This window comes from Rhinoraja longicauda, chromosome 23 (genome assembly GCF_053455715.1).
Source record: "Rhinoraja longicauda isolate Sanriku21f chromosome 23, sRhiLon1.1, whole genome shotgun sequence".
NCBI classification, from domain to species: Eukaryota; Metazoa; Chordata; class Chondrichthyes; order Rajiformes; family Arhynchobatidae; genus Rhinoraja; species Rhinoraja longicauda.
Window position 1 is genome coordinate 25,295,073 of NC_135975.1, and position 19,738 is coordinate 25,314,810.

At 40.2% G+C, this 19,738-nt stretch overlaps 1 protein-coding gene across 3 annotated transcripts in view; it reads right to left on the minus strand.

Annotated features, from left to right (window-relative positions):
• Positions 1 to 19,738, minus strand: part of lrrk2 (leucine-rich repeat kinase 2) — a 148,290-nt gene that overhangs the window by 110,516 nt on the left and 18,036 nt on the right. For all 3 annotated transcript variants that reach the window (XM_078419866.1, XM_078419868.1, XM_078419867.1), the window contains 11 exons: positions 18,261 to 18,349; positions 16,670 to 16,804; positions 15,538 to 15,672; positions 15,141 to 15,272; positions 14,908 to 15,027; positions 13,184 to 13,293; positions 5,357 to 5,436; positions 5,137 to 5,243; positions 4,904 to 5,033; positions 2,609 to 2,733; positions 921 to 1,045 (listed from right to left, as the gene is read on the minus strand). In XM_078419866.1, coding sequence (XP_078275992.1) covers positions 921 to 1,045; positions 2,609 to 2,733; positions 4,904 to 5,033; positions 5,137 to 5,243; positions 5,357 to 5,436; positions 13,184 to 13,293; positions 14,908 to 15,027; positions 15,141 to 15,272; positions 15,538 to 15,672; positions 16,670 to 16,804; positions 18,261 to 18,349 — 1,288 coding nt within the window. The remainder of the gene's footprint in view (positions 1 to 920; positions 1,046 to 2,608; positions 2,734 to 4,903; positions 5,034 to 5,136; positions 5,244 to 5,356; positions 5,437 to 13,183; positions 13,294 to 14,907; positions 15,028 to 15,140; positions 15,273 to 15,537; positions 15,673 to 16,669; positions 16,805 to 18,260; positions 18,350 to 19,738) is intronic.

A 19,738-nucleotide genomic window follows, 5' to 3' on the forward strand; every position in this document is an offset into this window, starting at 1 on the left:
AACAGGAAAGCAGAGTATTACCTGAATGGTGGCCAATTAGGAAAAGGGGAGATGCAACGTGACCTGGGTGTCATGGTGCACCAGTCATTGAAAGCAAGCGTGCAAGTGCAGCAGGCAGTGAAGAAAGCGAATGGTATGTTGGCATTCATAGCAAGAGGATTTGAGTATAGGAGCAGGGAGGTTCTGCTGCAGTTGTACAGGGCCTTGGTGAGACCGCACCTGGAGTATTGTGTACAGTTTTGGTCTCCTAATCTGAGGAAAGACATTCTAGCCTTAGAGGGAGCACAGAGAAGGTTCACCAGATTGATCCCTGGAATGGCAGGACTTTCATATGAAGAAAGACTGGATAGACTAGGCTTATACTCGCTGGAATTTAGAAGACTGAGGGGGGATCTTATTGAAACATATAAAATTCTGAAGGGGTTGGAGAGGCTAGATGGGGGAAGATTGTTCCCGATGTTGGGGAAGTCCAGAACCAGGGGTCACAGCTTAAGGATAAGGGGGAAGTCTTTTAGGACCGAGATGAGATAACATTTCTTCACACAGAGAGTGGTGAGTCTGTGGAATTCTCTGCCACAGAGGTAGTTGAGGCCAGTTCATTGGCTATATTTAAGAGTGAGTTAGATGTGGGGTATGGAGAGAAGGCAGGTACAGGTTACTGAGCTGGATGATCAGCCATGATCATATTGAATGGCGGTGCATGCTCGAAGGGCCGAATGGCCTACTCCTGCACCTATTTTCTATGTTTCTATGTCTATGTTTCTATAATGTGATTCAACAAATATAGGGACTTGCAATTGTAAACTTATGTTCACAATTCTTTTTCAAATGCTAAAATTGTGAACATTTTTGCCAATTTTATTGTATATACTCAATGGAGCACAAGAAAAAAATGAGATCACTATTGGTTTTTTTCTTACCTTGTTCAAACTTTCAAGAACCAATTTGTGTAAACCCTCCAACAAGCATTGTTTATGAATTAATTTCTGCATTGATTCCAACACATCAACATTTAGTGAATCTTCTTTCTGATTGATCTTGGATACTAATAGTTTAAAAAAATACAATCAATTGTTGGTAGTTTAAAAATAAAAAAATATATAGAGAACTAAACAGGCCTCACGATCACTCTTCCAAATGAAGTAGCAATACACTTGCACTTTTTCTATTTTGGTGCATTGCATTCAGTGCTCAGGATGGGGTTTCCTTTACTTTGTAGAATCCAAAAGCAGGTTTGATGAGAACTTCGCAGAAAATCTCCATTCGGTTGGTCTGCGAGGAAATCTGAGCCTCCAGTTACTTGTCACAGTTAATAGGAAGGAATGAATACTTTATTGTCACATGTGACTAGGCAGTGTGAGATTCTTTGCTTGCATACACAATGTATACAAATAGCAGCCACCTACGGCGCTGACAAAGTTACAAAGCACGACGGCTCCCCTCCCCCCTCCCCCCGTGGCCAGACGTAGAGCAGGAGAGGGTCCGTGGTGGCTGACACAGCCTGGTAGTGGCCGAGGAAGATGTGTGGGCGGTTGGTGGTGTTGGAAGAATGTCCGGCCTGGAAGCGGCTCAAGCTGGGGGTGGCGTGAGCAGTCGACACTCATAGTGGCGGGTGAGGCGGCCTGAGCTAGGGGTGGCGCAGGCAGCCATCAGTAGGTCAGTCTGCTCTCACCAAAATCCCTTAAATAAATTTGTTAAAACTAGGAAGTACTCTGTCATTTGGGCTAAATTATCCACACAAAATAAAACTGCTCCCATTTTAATTCATCAAATCTGCCTACAGCAATGGCATCATTTTTCTCAATTTACAGAAATCCTTTATTGTGTTGAACTAATTACGTTTTTTCCAAATTCCACATGATACCATCATTGTGTACAAGGCTGCAGTTATGCATCTCATCCAGGTCATAAAATACTCTGGATAGAGAATTAACATAATGGCCTTGATAGATTACCATGACCCAAACTGGTTTGTTGGAACTCTCCATTCTCCTGATAAATTAACCTAATCTAATGTAAGAGGATAGTTGAAGCAGATAAATAGTTCCTATTTTAAACCTATAGATCTTAAATAGGACCTGTATAAGATGATTAAATAGGTAAAGTTTAGAGGGATATGGGACAAATGAGGGTTGTGGAAATAGTGTAGATGGGGCATTTTGGTTTGCTTGGGCAGGTTGGATCAAAGGGCCCGTTTCCATGCTGTATGACTATCTGCCTGCATATGATCCATATCCTTCCATTATCTCCATATCCATGTGCCTAGCTAAAGTCCTCTTAAACGCTACTATCCTATCTGCCTCCATCACCGCCCCTTGCAGCGCGTTCCAGGCACCCACCACACTGACATGCACTATATACATCACCGTGTTTTCATATTCAATAATGTTACAGGTCCCCAGCAGAAATTGGCACAATATTGAATAGTCCCAATATCAATCACTAAACAGTGCCAAAATAAATGTTGTCCACTTTGAGTTTAAGGGAAATCTTATTTAAATCCGATACGAGTCAGAGTAAATCACAAGTGTTTCAAAAAAAATTAAAACTACCTTTTCTTTCCAATAGCATATTTAGCACAAACAATGGATCAACATTTTTCACTTACCTGGGCAAGTTATATGTGATATAACCTGAAGCGCCTCAAGCTGCACTGAACAATTGTTTGTATGGTTCTTTAATGTGCTCGCTATTCTCGCTAATGTCAAGGTCCTGACGTCCAGATTCAAATTCCTGAAAAGACATGAAATGATTATGCTACACAGGGTACCGCAGTGGCATAGCGGTAGAGCTGCTGCCTTACAGCGCCAGAGACCCGGGTTCGATCCTGACTGCAGGTGTTGTTTGTACCTTCTCCCTGTGACCACATGGGTTTTATCCGGGTGAACCAGTTTCCTGCCACACTCCAAGACATGCAGGTTTGTATGTTAATTGTGTTTGGTAAAAACTTTAACTTGTCCCTAGTGTGTAGGATGGCATAGTGTACAGGGTGATTGCTGGTCGGCGCGGACTCGGTGGGCTGAAGAGCTTGTTTTGCACTGTATCTCTAGTCTAAACAGATTAAAGCATAAAATGAAAACAAAATGCAAAGTAAATATTTGTAGAATTTCGCATGTCATTTAAAGGTTTGCAAGAAGGAAAAATAAATTATATTCATGCTGATACATATCAAGAGGAGTCTGCGTAGGTGACAGAATGGTTATTGTATTACCTATTCGCATTGTGAATGTAGGTTTAAATTCAAAACATATTAATATTGGATACAATTTTTCTCTCGCTGTGAATTGGCCAGTTTCAACAAAGTTTCTGATATTCTTGGTCAGCATGAGAGCGCTTCCTGAATGAGCGCTTCATTCTTCCTGAATGAAACCAGTAATTACACTCATGACCAGAAGTGTGCCAGGTATGCCTTCAGAGGCATTATGATATTAAAAACACAATTTTTTATAGCTGTGCATGTATAGATCTTTCACCTGCAAAAATAATCAATTATACCCAACCTGACAGTTCTATGCGTTGAACATTACATACAAAGTTAGAAAGCATATCAAATTCTCATCAATGATACAAGTAAAAAGAATTGTAAATTCTACCATTGGTAAAAAGGTACATCTTCCTTAACAGATCAAATAGGGCAGAACTTGCAGCAACTCTTGAGTATGTGCAGTTTTAAGAATAAGGGCATGATTTGTTTATCTCTACATGCACAAGACAGTTCATGAAGTCCAACACAGAGCTGTTAATGGCTGTTAACCATTTAGGCAGTTACAATTACAGTGTCTATTTAAAAATATTCTAGTCCTCGCAAAATAAATGCTACCATTACATTTGTCTTCCCTGCCACCGAATTCAAGTTGCAAATTAACTTTTTGGGAATTCTGCACCCAAGTCTCACTGCACCACCGATTTCTGAATCATCTTCCCATTTGAAAATTGATCTCTTTATTCCTACTACCAAAGTGCATACTTTGCTACACTGTATTCCATCTGCCACTTCTTTGCCCACTCTCCATATCTGTCCAAGTCCTTCTGCAGACTTCCTGCTTCCTCAAAATTACTTGCCCCTCCACCTATCGTTGTATCATTCGCAAATTTAGCCACAAAGACAGCAATTCCATCATCCAAATCATTGATATACAAAGTGAAGATTAGCAGCCCCAAACGGGACTCCTGCAGAACACAAGTCACTGGCAGCCAACCAGAAAATGCCCCCTTTATTCCAAATCTTCGCCTTCTGCCATACAGCAAACTTTCTATCCATGCTGGTATCTTTCCTCTAATACCATGGACTCTCATCTTCTTTCGCAGCCTCACGTGGGGCAGCTTATCAAAGGCCTTCTGAAAATTCAGGTAAACGACGTCCACTGACTCTCCTTTGCCTATTCTGCTATTTAAATCCTCTTAGAATTCCAACAGATCTGTCAGGCATGTACTGCACCGAATACATGAACCAAATCCGAACAGTTTAGCATCCTTGTGGCTATGATAGAGAGAGAAAGAAAAGTAGTATTGAAAACATTTTCTAGTTGGCATAGCAAAAAAGTCTGTCCGATTGTCTTTGACCAAAGCATTGGACAATCCCAGGAAAATCTCAAAACATAAAGTTGACAAAAATATGGTAAAGCATAATACAATGTAGCTTAATTATTCAGCATCACTGAGTGATGGATTGTGGATTTGTATTAATGGAGACTCATACCCTGAATTTTCAATCCATTTTCCCCAACGTTAATAAAGAAACACGAAGGATCAAAGGATACCTAACACCAGTATTAATAGACATACCAATCACTTGCCTCAGACTGAATGAGAGCTGCTGACTCCAACATATATACAAGGCAAAGGGAAATTCTGTGCCTGCTTCAGTTAGATATGTTTTTGGCAAAAATAAATAAATATTTACCTTTCCAGATAAAGTTTATTAAGTAACTTGCAGGCACTTTCCAAGACATCACTCGAGTCCAAATGTTTTTTCATTTGTTCTAAAATGTTGATATGTATCCCTTTGGCCAACAGAAGTTTCCTTATTTGCACTATTAAGCAAAAGGAAACAAAACAATATTTAAAAGAACTAAATACTTAGTTTGGAATTTTATTTTCTCCCCCTCCTCCCCCCCCCCCCCCATTTTAACTTACTGCTTTGATCTGCCAAAGTTGCCAGAGTACTTGCAGCTGCCCGAAACACTTCCTTCGATCCAGAGTGTAACAACATGGCTGCCATTACTTGTCTATGAATGGGATGACTATAATTCAAATTTGAAATTATTATATCAACATAAATAAACTTTTTAAAACATTTCCATCACAACAAATGTAATGCAGATAGAGCTGAGCATATTAAAAAAAAAAACAATACCATGCTTCTTCATCTCCAATCTTTGCATGAAGATTATTCTGATACACTAGTAGATTGTTCAGAGCCCAACAAGCTGCTTCCTGAAAGTAAAAGCATTACAAAAATTGATCATATTTGTGCCGATCAATATATTTTGCACATCCACATCTTGCAGATTTAACCAGTTACCATTAAATCTTCCCTCCTATTAGCATAAACTGTCAATGACGTAGAAACGGGCACGGTGGCTCAGCGGCTCAGCGGTAGAGTTGCTGCCTTACAGCAAATGCAGCGCCGGAGACTCAGGTCCGATCCCGACTACGGGTGCTGTCTGTAAGGAGTTTGTGCGTTCTCCCCATGACGTGTGTGGGTTTTCTCCGAGATCTTCGGTTTCCTCCCACACTCCAAAGACTTACAGGTTTGTAGGTTAATTGACTTGGTAAATGTAAGAATTGTCCCTAGTGAGTGTAGGATAGTGTTAATATGCGGGGATCGCTGGTCAGCGCGGACCCGATGAGCCGAAGGGCCTGTTTCCACGCTGTACCTCTGTATCTCTAAACTAAACTGCAGCTGCAGGTCAATACACAAAAGGACACAAAGTGCTGGAGTAGGTCAGCAAGTCAGGCAGCATCTCTGGAGAACATGTCGGGTCGAGATCCTTCTTCAGATTAATTGTATGGCAGGGGATGGCAGGTAACAGGGGGGATGGCAGGTAACAGGTCGACACAGGCGATGGGGGGGTTGATGGGCAGATGGTTGGAACAAAAACCTGCGATAAGAACAGGAGGTATGAGACAGGTTTGAAGAGTTGTGGATTGTGAAGCCAGGGGGACGAAAATAGCGGAGGGGGTGAGGGGAGTTGGTGAGGAGGTGGAGGGGAGAAATAGGGGAGAGTCCAGGTGCGGCACATGGGAGGGAAGGGGGGTGCGGAAGTGAGGGGATTTAGGGGAGAAAGGAGGGGAGGGGGGTTGGGAGGGCATTAGTTAAAGGTTACCTAAATGAGAATTCAATGTTCAAACCATGAATTGTAAACTACCCAAGCAGAATACAATGTGCTGTTCTTAGAGTTTGCGAGTGGCATCAGTCAGGCAATGGAGATGGTCCAGGACAGAAAGATTAGTGGCGCAATGGGAAGAGGAGTTAAAATGATTATCATCCAGGAGATCCTGTATGCCTTGGTCTTTTGTCTAAGTTCTTAAGTTCCAGGAGCAACATTAGGCCATTCAGCCCATCGAGACTTCTCACCATTCAATCATGGTTGATCTATCTTTCCCTTTCAACCTCATTCTCCTGTCTTCTCCCCATAACCCATGTCACCCTTACTAATCAAGAATCTGTCAATCTCCGCCTTAAAAATACCCAGTCTTGGCCTCCACAGTAGTAGCAAAGAATTACACATATTCATCACCCTGTGAGTAAAGAAATTCCTCCTCATCTCCTTTCTAAAGGTACATCCTTTTATTCTGAGGTTATGCCCTCTGGTCCTAGACTCTCCCACTAGTGAAAACATCACATCCACTCTATCCAGGCCTTTCACTAGGTTTCAATGAGGTCCACCCCTCATCTTTTTAAACACCAGTGAGTACAGGCCCAGTACTGTCAAATGCTCATCATACATTAACCCAACCATCTCTGGGATAATTCTTATAAACCTCCTCTGGACCCTCTCCAACACATCCTTCCTCAGATACGAGCTCCAAAACTGCTCACAATACTCCAAATGCAGTCTGACCAGTGCCTTATAAAGCCTCAGCATTTAAAAGTACAGAAAGGTACATACAGGAATTGGAGGGGGAGTTAAAATGGTTATCAACCAGGAGATCCAGCTAGCCCAATTACAGATGTTATTATCATTTTGAGATAGTCCATGAAGGTAGGTTCCTGCTTGCATTAAAAATTGCAAAACACTGGAGGAACTCAGCGGGTCAGGCAGCATCCGAGGAGAGAAATGGACAGACGATTTTTCAGGCCAAGTAACTATTACAAACTAAAAAGGGGTTCCCATCCAAAACATCACCTGTCCATTCCCTCCACAGATGCTGCCTGACCCGCTGAATCCCTCAAGGCTTTTGTTTTTGTTTGTGTCTCCGTTCCCGTTTGTATCTTAAACTTTATTGTTTGATGGAGGCTGTGTTTGACATTTAGTAATCATCTGCTGCCTTAACCATCATTCTCACCTGCTTTCAGCATTCCTCCTCTGTACATACTTGACATTGGTTTCCCTTTCCTTCTCCCCTTTCTTTAACCATTATGCTCAGCTCATTAGTTCTCTCCTCTCACACTGATCCAGGTCAGCTTACCAATACCCACACTCTGAAAGTTACAGTTTGCAGCCTGCTGACCATTTCTCAATGCTATTGTTGCCTGTGTAACCTCATCTTCCCTCAAAGTGATGGCTGATTTGCCCACCATAAAAATTTCAGCATTTCCCCGACCTCCCTCGACCATACAGAATGAAAAAGTACTGCTTCCGATCCTATGTCCACCTCAACAAAAGAAGATGTGCCAACCAAGCACACCCAAGGCCCCACTTCTCTTCCCACAAGCTGATCTCACAAGCCAACTTCAGGGAAGAAAGACTAGGTGGAACATTATAAAAATGTGCAATTGCTGAAACTTGAGTAAGGCATCCAACCTGGGTCTATAATGTGTGTCAGAATGTAGCAGAAAGACAACTACATTCTATCCACCTTAATAAGAGTACCAGAATTCCTGTGCATTAAACTTTAAGACAAGGGCATTCATGCTAAGCAATAACAGGAGTAGATATGTCAATAAATGCTTGCATCTCTCAATGCATTAAACTTGTGCTAAACTTATCTCTTCTTAAGTTATAAATAAAGATCGTCACTGTTCCTAAGTTATCTATTCCTGTAAAAAGAAGGATTCTTGCTTTTCTTTCAAGATGTGTTTGTATCTTGTTAGACATCAACATTGTGCTTCAAAGAACAGTGAGATTCTTTATTTATAAATGATTGCCATTTGAATAGATTTAGGAAACCGGAACTTCAATACTGTAAATAAACTTGTCACCACTTAAAAAAAAATCCAATATTTCCATGTGTGTAAAGTGAGTAATTTTAATAAGGACCATGTAAGTAATTCCTTTAAGTACGAGTCTTTGGGGAAAGAAAATGTGATTTGAACTTTTGATAACATTTAAAAGACATTTTGACAGGTACATGGATAGGAAAGGTTTAGAGGGACAGGGGCCAGGCGCAGGCAACTGGGACTAGTTTAGTAGGGGGCATCTTGGTTGGCATGAAGGAGTTGGGTCAAAGGGTCAATTTCTATGCTGTCGAACTGTGATTATGGCTTATTTGGAAGTCAAAATTGACAAGCAGATTTTCATCATCAATTGACTTGCGAAATCATAATAAAATTCAAAAGAATAGATACTATTACTGTGTATTAGCGACAGCGTGTTCGCCCGCCCCGGATCGCGGGGCTTGGTCGCGGGAAGGTCGCGGGACCTTCCACCGTCCGACGCGGCCTGTAACGTGGCAACGACACCAGCCTGACCGCGAGAGAAGACGGCAGGGGAAGGGAAAAGACACTGTGGCCTTCCATCACAGTGAGGAGGGGACTGGAGGAGACTCAGTGTGATGGATGTTTCTTTTTTTGTGGTTGGGGTTGTGTAATTTGCTTGTTTTATTGCTTTTATTATTGGACTGTGGGCGACTAAATTTCGTCCAAAAACTTGTTTTTTGGATGACAAATAAAGATATCTTAAAGTGCTGGCAGCAATTTTCAAATCAATGTTACCATTCTTTCATGAAATTCATTTGAATCTGATATAACAATTTCAATATAATAGAAATAAAAATGAAATAGATATTACCATTTTAGCTGAATTAACTACCACATGAAATTTCTAGTCTTAGTTAAAAGACTTTTCACAAAACACTGACTTTGTGGAACAGTGGAGAAAAGAGATAAAAGCTTAAGCAGCAGAATATTTTTCTTCATCAAAAAGGGGAATAAAAACCAAGTTTCCCCTTAGGCAATACAGATTTCAATGGGGTATATCAAAATGAAAGTATGCCCCAAATTCTACTTCTTCAACCATCATTTCACTTCCTTATATTTAATTATCTTTCTCACATAAGAGATTATTTTCACCGTAATCAGTATCATTCATGACACAAATAGCTAATCGAATATGGACTTGACTTATAACTAGTGCCATAGGACAGCACAAAGCCCAGAGTCTAAAGGGGACCAGCAAATCTAAAAGGGGAGGAAATAGAGACATCAAGAGTTTAAAATAAGCAGAAATAAAGTCTCTGAGAGTTTAAGCATAATAGATTGAAGAGACTTAGAAAGATTAAATTGTGTGGAGTGTTGAGAACCAAGTAGGAACCCAAATTAATTAAAAGTCATTTAATTTAATACAGGTGGATAAGATACCGAGAGATGTGCTCACTGTAGGTAAAGACTGCACAGAAGGAAGGGAACGCATAACTGCTAGACAAAGTAGAAGGCAATAATACTGTCAGAATCCCTTGTGGCTATCCCTCTCTTAATGATACTGCTTTGAATGTTGTTGGTGAGTTGGCTTATCAGGAGAAAGCTGCAGCAGCCAAGTTCATGGCACCATAAGTAGCTCTGCTGCACAGAGGAGGACAAAGAATGGCAGGAATATGGGTATAAGGGAGTATGTGGGTTGCGCCCATGAAAAATCTGCCAAATCTTCTCTGCCAATGCCAAACAGCTTATTCTGCCATTGACTCTTGTTCGGTGTTGTTTGGTGGATTGGATGATTGAAGTCTGAAGAAACAAGACATATTGGCAATTTAACAATTTATTCATTTAATAAACAGGAGCCTCAATAGCGTGTGGAAGAACCATACACAGCCACAACAGCCTGGCACCTCCTCCTCATGCTGGTCACCAGCCTGGTCACACACTGTTGTGGGATGGCATCCCATTCTTGTCAGCACCTGGGGGTACCAGAAACTCAAAACAAGAGTCAATAGCCACAGCAGAATAAGCTGTTTGGCATTGGCAGAGAAGATTTGGCAAATTTTTCATGGGCGCAACCCACATACTCAGCTCTGCTGCTCATCCCACAAATGCATGTTCCTTACAAATGTGGCACCATTTAAAAGGGAAATAAACAGGCTTTCCAACGGTATAAGATTTATTGCCAAGAAACATTGTTACAACAAAGAAATAATCTACCAAACACAAATTTCCTTACTTTTTGTGCTATGTTTAGTTGTTGGAGAGAAGGCAGTAGAAGCTGAAGGGCTACGCCTGGACAGGATCAAGACCCAATGTCTTGTGGAGGTGTTTATCATTAGTAATGATGGGGGTTGCACAAAAATAACTGATGGACAGAAAATCTGTACAGGGAGACAGAGAAAGGGGAAAGGATAGAAATAAAAGACAGGAAGGGGGAAAAGTAAACGTGTTGGTGGAGAAATGAAGGGCAAAACACAAAAACGGCAATCATGCGTTAATGCTGGGAACAAACAATGTTAAAAAATGTGATTTAACGCACGGAGCATTCATAACAAGGTAGATGAAATAATGGGGTAAATATAAATGTAACTAGCTATGATATAATTGCGATTATAGAAACATGGTAGGGGGACCATGAACATAAGGGGATAACAAATATTTGGGAAATGTCAGCAAAAAGGAAAAGGAAGACAGATAGCATTGCTGGCTAAAGAGGAGATTAACATGACAGAGAGGAAGGATACTATTTCAGATACCCTGCAATCCAAATAGAGAGAGCAAAGACATAACTCGGTACATAGATTAATAGGAACTGTGAAACAGACTTTCAAATAGCACTTGCCATTGAAGAATGACATTGAAGATGGCATTACACATGAAATTAAAAACTCATGTAAAAGGGTACAACTGTAATCACGGGTTACTTTAATCCAAATATAGAATGTATTTGTACTGTACTTGGACATCTATTTTACAGATCCTACTATTGTTTAAACCGTAATTTTTTGCTCTACGTGTACAGGATGTTTTCTGGAGTAATACGTTGAGGAGTCATATGGCAAGCAGGCCATCCTAATTGGGGTTCTCTCTCATACACACAATTCCTTTCACCTGGTCATGTGCAGCCTTTTATTACCACCACCTATTACCTCCCAGCCTCAATCATTATTTCCACTCTTCCCTCCCCCACCTCTGCCAACCAATCCATCCTTACCTGGATCATGCAGCATCTCTGAAGAAGAGGAATTGGTGACATTTCGGGTCGAGACCCTTTTTTCTTGAGTCTGAAGAACGGTCTCAACCCGAAACGTCACCCATTACTTTTCTCCAGAGATACTGCCTGACCTGCTGAGTTTCCCCAGCTTTTTGTGTCTATCTTTGGTGTAAACCAGTATCTGCAGTGCCTTCCTACACATTTATAATAGGGAATACAGAAATAGCAAACTAATTGAACAAATACTTTAAGTCCGCCTTTACAAAAGAGGACACAAATAATCTGTCAGAAATAAATACAACAGGGTGGAAATGCCAAACACTAGTCATAAAGTTAGAGGGAAAGTTTAAAGGAAATGTGTGGAGAACATATTTTTTTAATAGTGGTTGGTGCATGGAACAAACTGCCAAGGATGGTGGTGGTAGCAGAAAAATTGTTGCATTTTAGAGACCTTTGCATAGACCTATGGATGTACAGGCAATTAAAGGGATATGGAACACATGTTGGCAAATGAGATTAACTTGACACAAACATTGTGGCTGAAGGGCCTATCCTTGTACTGTATATTGTTCTTTGTTGGGAGGAAGTGAAGGAAAAAAAACATTGGCAGCAAAATGTTACGGAAAATGTTACCCATCCTTGATGGGTAGCCCAAGGATGCATTAGTGGTTACTTTTCAACAGTTTTTGGACTCTGGATCAGTTACAACAGATTACATGGCAGCTAACATAACACCGCTATTTTAAAAAGGGAGAGAACAAGGTAAAAGAGAATTAAAAACCAGTTAGCTTGACACCAGTGAACGGGAAAATACTATTGTCCATTGTCAAAGATATAATAGCAGGTCCTTTGCTAATGAGTGACAGGATTTGTGAAAGTCAGCTGGGATTCGCAAAATGAAAATAATACTTAAAAAATTATTGGAATTTATTTAAAGAGTGGAGTGAATCAGTCAATAATGCATATTAATTATTTCACAGGGGCTTTCAATAAGGTGGAGGGGTGGTGCAGTGGTAGAACTGCTGTCTCACAAAGTCAGAGACTCATGTTTGATCCTGAGCTCAGGTGCTGTCTGTGTGGAGTTTGCACATTCTCCCTATGACAGCATGGATTTCCTCCGGGTGCTCCAATTTCCTCCCAAGACGTGCTTGTTTGTAAGTTAATTGTCCTATGTAAATTGCCTCGCGTGTGTAGGGAGTGGAGGCAAAAACCAAGGTTGGCATGAACACAGGGTCTATTTCCATGCTGTACATTTCAATCAATCAAGGTCCCACATAAAAGATTAGTGTAAAAATTCAAAGTAAAATGGTATTGTGGGAGTAATGTACTGATATGGATAGAGAATTGGTTAGCAGACAAATCTCCTCCAGCTTCCTTTCCCTACCGCTACAATCAGTCTGATGAAGGTACTCAACCTGAAACGTCACCTATCCATGTTCGCCAGGAATGCTGCCTGACCCACAACTCAATGCTGAATTACTCCAGCATTTTGGGTCTGTTTTTCGGCTGTGCAACTTGTGACTCCAAGTCAAATTTTACATCTTCAGAAAATAAATCCTATAATTTGATATCAATTATGCCAAAATCATCTTAAGTGGTTAATGTATATTTCCAGAAAAAAATTAAGAATAAACAATTCAAATAGTAAAAGCAGTGATATCCCTCACCTGAACCTTTGTATTCCCCTTGTACAACTCCAAAGCTTTACAGCAAACCTCCAGCCAGCAGATATCATCTTTTTGCTCACCAAGATCCATATTTGTGAATATTGTTTCAGCTTTACAAACAGACAATGAAGCATTAGAACATATCCTGATCAAAGGGGTTATTGTATTTATGGCAAATGACTAAATGGTCAGTTTTCCCCAGAACCTGTAGTTCATGCATAAATTCTGCTGCCAACACAGCAAAGGCACTGCATGTTGAAAATAACGATTTTCATGTAGATTTTGCTGAAATCTTCTCATGTCATTATTTGCATATCTCAGGACTCCCTAAACAATGCAAGTAAAAATCTTTTGTTGGGAGCTTTGTTGACAATTTCTTGACTTTCTTCGGAAGTGGGCTCTGCATGGTCCAACAGTGGAACAAGAGTTCACTATAATCACCAGTACGCTAGGGAATCTGTTGCCCGATTCTATGCTAAGACTAACATGGTACATCATCCGAGAATAATTTGAATGGCAATTATATGGCTGAGAGAAAGAAGAGCAAGCCGTATTACCCTTTTGAAATAAATATTTTTTGATGAATTTACTTCAGTTTTTAAAAGTTTATTTCATTTATTTTGTCGTTTGTGATGTTTGACAAAGAACAAAGCAGCGGGCACAGAGGGGTTTTTGTGCAGGGCTTACTCTGTTCCATTTATGTTGTAAACCAACCATATTGCTCGTTCATCTGCTACAAAAAGCTATGTCACTCAGCTTCAAGGTAGTTTCAGTTGGCAAGATCATCCAGAGGGTCTGGCTGCAATAAATTTGGTCCAAAGAGGAATGTGTGGGACAAGGGTGAATACTTTGTCTAACTCAACAAAATTGGGGCCAAACCAAGTGATGATGCATTTTTGAAAAGGAATCACAAGTGACCTTAGAAGCACTTCAGCAATCATCAAGGGTCGTGATCAGATATTCCCTTTTTGTGAAGTTGATTCACTTTGGTAAAGACACTGGGAATATCATCCCCACTTTTTTTTTTTAAAGCACCATAGGACATTTTTAGCAATCTTAGAGAGCAAACTGGGCACTAGTTTAACATCTGGTCTCAGGGTCTTGATTTAATGCTTCAACTGAAAGACAGCAATTCCAAACAAGGCAGCACCTCTGCACAAGTGCAATCCTAGGTATATATGTTCAATTTTCTGGAGCAAAACTTAAATACACAACGTTTAGACTAAGACAAAATAATATTATCAGCTGAGATGTAATCACAGTATGGCAATTCATTAGCTTTGAGCAGCAATCTCTCGGAACAGACATGAAGAGGTGTGTAGGAAGGTAACAAAGACATTAAAAACTTAAAGATCCATCAACATTTCTAATCACGAAAGATGACTGATATTTCATGATAAACTCTTAATTAGATTCTAGAGAAGGTGGTCATTTTCCTCTTCAGCAAATTCCCTTTTACCTTCATTCTACTTCAGGAAAGTACTAAGTAGAAGGCTGATGTTTCATTACAAATAAGAATTGGAAAACAGTAGTGGTGAAAGTAAAATAGAGCGTCGCCACATGATATTTACAGGTTCTCTAAAAGTAACATTAGTACTGGGTCTTTTTCATGAGGTGACTTTTGATAGATGATGAAATGCACATGCAAACCAGGAGGTTAAGCTCCACATCTCTGAACGGGTTTCAGCTGAATGTTTTTATAGACATTTTAGAAAGTTTCTTACTTAAAAGAGCCATACTGCTCAGAGCTGCAGCTTGTAAAGTTCCATTCAGTGGATATTTCACAAGAGCTTCAATGACAATCTTGTGTGAACCATTCAGAACCAAAATACTATAAAAATTATCTGAAAAACAAAATATGAATACAGTTTATTAAGGATAAATATATCCTCAATAATTCACTAATATGTTTTCAAAATAGCTCGTTTTTTAAAAATTGCAATGAAATTAAACTCACCAAGTGCAAACTTCTGAAATAGACAGCAACCAATTTCATGAATTGCCTCACTGTTGGAAAATCTTTTCATTACATCCATTACCAAACTGTAACATTTTTCATTTCCAGACATCAAAATTTCTACATTATTTTCTGAAAAGAAGAATGTATATTTAAATAAATATCCAGCTCCCTTGCACGATTTACTGAAGCATTCATCACCAAATGAATGTTCACAGATGTTAAATGGTCTTTTTGTCACACCAAACAGCCAATGACAGATTCAACACAATCACCATTTTCAATTCCTTTGCAAGTTCGAAGTCAGTTAGTGGATAACAACTTAGCAACTATTAAATAGTCATCATTTTAAACGTGATAAAATTCTGATCCAAGATTATTATGATGGAAGACTTACGTGAAGCAGCCAAGGGAAGCAGAGCCCTGAGACCATTCAAAACTGTACCCTCATGTTCTGAAAAGTTTTTTATGGCCTCAAGAATGACTAAGTGATCTTCCACTTCCACAAATTCAAGCACGTGTTCATCTGAAACTTAAATCAATACCAAATAGTATATATCGGGCATCAAAAATTGGAGGGCAGAGTCCCTCAACAAGGCTGGGACTATTCCCTTGCAGAAAGAATTTAAAATTTACTTGTTAGGGGTGGGAATTATTGGTGGTTGGGTTGTGGAAAGAAAAGGTGCCAAGATGCAAGAACTGAGCATTCTCCTGATAGCGAATATCCTCTAATCCAGGCAATATTCTGGTAAATCTCTTCTGCACCCTCTCTAAACCCTTCACATCCTTCCTGTAATGGGGTGGCCAGAATGCAAATCAGTATGCGAGTGCCACCTAACCAAAGTCCTATAAAGCTGTATCAGGATTTCCTGACTCCTGTAATCAATGGCCCACCCATGAAGCCAAGCATACATAATGCCTTCTTTACCACTCTATCTATTTGTGTTGCCACTTTCAGGAAGTTGGGGACTAGGACCCACAATCCTTTGTACATTAATGCTGTTATGGGCTTACATTATTACCAGTATACTGCCGCCTTACATTCAACCTCTCGAACTGCAACACCTCGCACTTGCTTGGATTAAACACTACCTGCCATTTCTCTGCCCATTGTTACAGCTGATCTGTACCCCGCTGTATACTATGACAGCCTTTCTCACAGTTCGCAAGTCTAGGGATCTTGGCGTCATCTGCAAATTTACCAACTAACCGATCTACTTTTATGCCAAAGTCATTTATATACATCACAAACAACAGAGGGCCTGGAACAGATCCCTGCAAAACTCCAGTGTGACTGTTCAAGTCGGTGACAGTTCAATTCACTTAAAAAAATGTTTTGTTTCTGTAATAAACAGTTGCAATGCAGAGAGAAAATTTAAAAAACAAATCACCAAGGTAGCACAAAATTGCTAAACATAAATATATTTTGAAAAATAACCACCCAAGACATACGAGTTTCCACACTACCCACTGCGCTATAAAAAAATCTTATTCCAATCCCATCTTGAATAGTTATTTCATTGTAATACCTTTTTCTAAGAGTCTGCTTAACACTTGGCATCCATGCATCTGGATTTCACAATGTTTGGCAAATCGCCGCATCCCATCAATAACAATAGAAAAAACATCAATTTCTTCATCTTGGAGCAATAATGAAATTTCATCTGCAATGGGATGCCAAAGCATATGTTTACATGTAATCTAAATCACATTATCCCATCAAGAAAACAACATGCAAAAAAGCAAACCCAAATATTTATTATTCTGAAAATAATCTTCACTTAACAATAAATAATCCATTAATCATTCACTTTGGAGTACATTTGGCGGCACGGTAGCGCAGCGGTAGAGTTGCTGCTTTACAGCGAATGCAGCGCCGGAGACTCAGGTTCGATCCTGACTACGGGTGCTGCACTGTAAGGAGTTTGTACGTTCTCCCCGTGACCTGCGTGGGTTTTCTCCGAGATCTTCGGTTTCCTCCCACACTCCAAAGACGTACAGGTATGTAGGTTAATTGGCTGGGTAAATGTAAAAATTGTCCCTAGTGGGTGTAGGATAGTGTTAATGTGCGGGGATCACTGGGCGGCACGGACTTGGAGGGCCGAAAAGGCCTGTTTCCGGCTGTATATATATGATATGATATGATGATTTAAATCAGGCAGAACTTGTATGTAAATGAGTTTAGGACATCACTAATACATTTGTCAGCTTTTGAGGAAAAAATGATTTCTCACAAATCTATGACTCCCATCTTCGCTTCACTTTCCTCTGGATTTTATACATGGGCACTCATTTCAAATTACCATTTATCTTTATGCCTTTACAAATGTTATGCACTACATTTCAAGATTACATTTTCAAACTCTCATTACTGAGGCTTGCTTTAAAAGGAGGAAGCCCAGGACAGAAAGGTCAGTAGGGGATTGGGAAGGGGAGTTAAAATGTTTGGCAACTAAGAGATCGCATAAGCTAAGGCTGACTGAGTGTAAGTGTTCATCAAAATAATCGCTAAGTCTATGTTTGCTCTCGCCGATGTATAGGAGCCCACACTGAGAACACTGGATACTGTAGATGAGGTGCAAGTAAACCTCTGCCTCACATGAAAGGTCTATCGGGGTCCCTGGATTGAATTAAGGGAGGAGGTAGAAGGAGAGGTGTTGCATCTCCTGCTGTTGCTGGGGAAAGTTCCTGGGAAGGAGGTGGTTTGGGTGAGAACCAGTGAGTTGCGGCAGGAACGGTCCTGCGGAACGTTGGAGTGGAGATGGGAAGATGTGACTAGTAGTGGGATCCCATTAAGGTATCAAAGGTTACGGGAAGAAGGCAGGAGAATGCAGTTGAGAGGGAAAGACAGATCAGCCATGATTAAATGGCAGAGTTTACTTGATAGGCCGAATGGCCTCATTCTGCTCCTATGACTTATGAAACATATAAGTGAACAAGATAGATGCAAAATTGTTTGGTCTGCGGCTGAACACGAGCAGCTGCACACCACCTATTAGTAAGAAAATGTAAATTACAACTTAAAATCAATCTTGTATAATTTTGCAGGATTTTCATCTTTATTGAGACTAATGATGACACTAACTAAAACAACATAAAATTAATGCTGGAATACTACACCTGATTGAATAAGCAGTATTAACACCTCAAAGCCAATCAGCAGTATGGTGGGATCAAAACGGTAATTCCACAACAAATTCAGGATTTGTCTAAAATATATAAATACAAAAGAAAAAAATTAATACAACATACTAATAAAAAAATACTTTTTAAAGTATAGTTTCAATATTGGTTTCAAATATTTTTATTTTAAATTGTAATCAAAAATAATTCCCTCCAGATTTCTGAAGGCAAAGCCAAGCTATTTATATATCTGAAGATATTAGTTAGTCAAGAACTGAAGAAATTGCATGCACATAGCACTTTAGAATATCCCAAAATTCTTTGGGGGCATAAATAGGGCGGCACAGTGGTGCAGCGGTAATGTTGCTGACTTACAGAGTGAGCCTTACAGGCTGCTGCTGGACAGAGTTGCAGAGTTTGTATATTCTCCCTGTGACCGTACGGATTTAATCTGGGTGCTCCGGTTTCCTCCCACATTCTAAAGACATACAGGTTAATTAGTTTCTGTTAACATGTAAATTGCCCCAAGTGTGTAGTATAGTGTTAGTGTACGGGTGATCACTAGTCACCGAGGTCTCGGTGGACTGAAGGGCCTATTTCAACGCTGCATCTCTAAAATCTAAAGTAAAGTCTAAAGTACTCTAAAGTGCAGCCACTATTGTAATGTAGAACATATGTACAGGAAAGAACTGCAGTTGCTGGTTTAAAGCGAAGAAGGTTCTCGACCCGAAATGTCACCCATTCCTTCTCTCCAGAGATGCTGCCTGTAGTTACTCCAGCTTTTTGTGTCTATCTTTAGAATATATGTACAGTCCAATCTCCCATAAACAGTGCCTCAGGGTCACCTTACTTGCTCATCTTTAAAATTGGTTTTAGGATTATCTCTGGGATGATTTTATTTCCACTTGTGGAAGATTGTAAAATCTCCACTGAAAGGGCAGTTTTATTTTTAGCCTACTCAAAATTCATTGACTAGTTTGACTGTGATTTGTAATAAAGAAGAATAGCATTCATCACCCAGGCTCACGTGAATAAAGACATTCCCATCGTAGATTCATTTGACTGTGATACAGGAACTCAGTGGGGGAGAAAGCTGGAAATGAGATGTGGGGGGTGGGACAAATCCTAGCAAGTAATAGGTGGATACAGGCAAGGATGATTGGCAGATGGATGAAGTGACAAAGGCGAGAGGTGAAAAGGTCACAAAGGGTGTCAGATAAGGAGAGGAGGGGTGAAATGTAAATTTGAAGTGAGAAATATGGATGGAAGAGGGGTAAGAGGGAAGCTAAAAGAGAACTGTGGGACTCAGGGATAGGAGGCGAGTGTAGGAAGGAGAGGAAAGAAGCAGTGACTGGAATGGTGTGAGGGTGGGAGCAATAAGTGTGAGGGGGCAGGTGGAAGGGGGGGGGTGGGTGAGGGTTTACTTGAAATTAGGGAGCTACCCAAGAAGAATATGCAGTGCGGTTCTTCCAGTT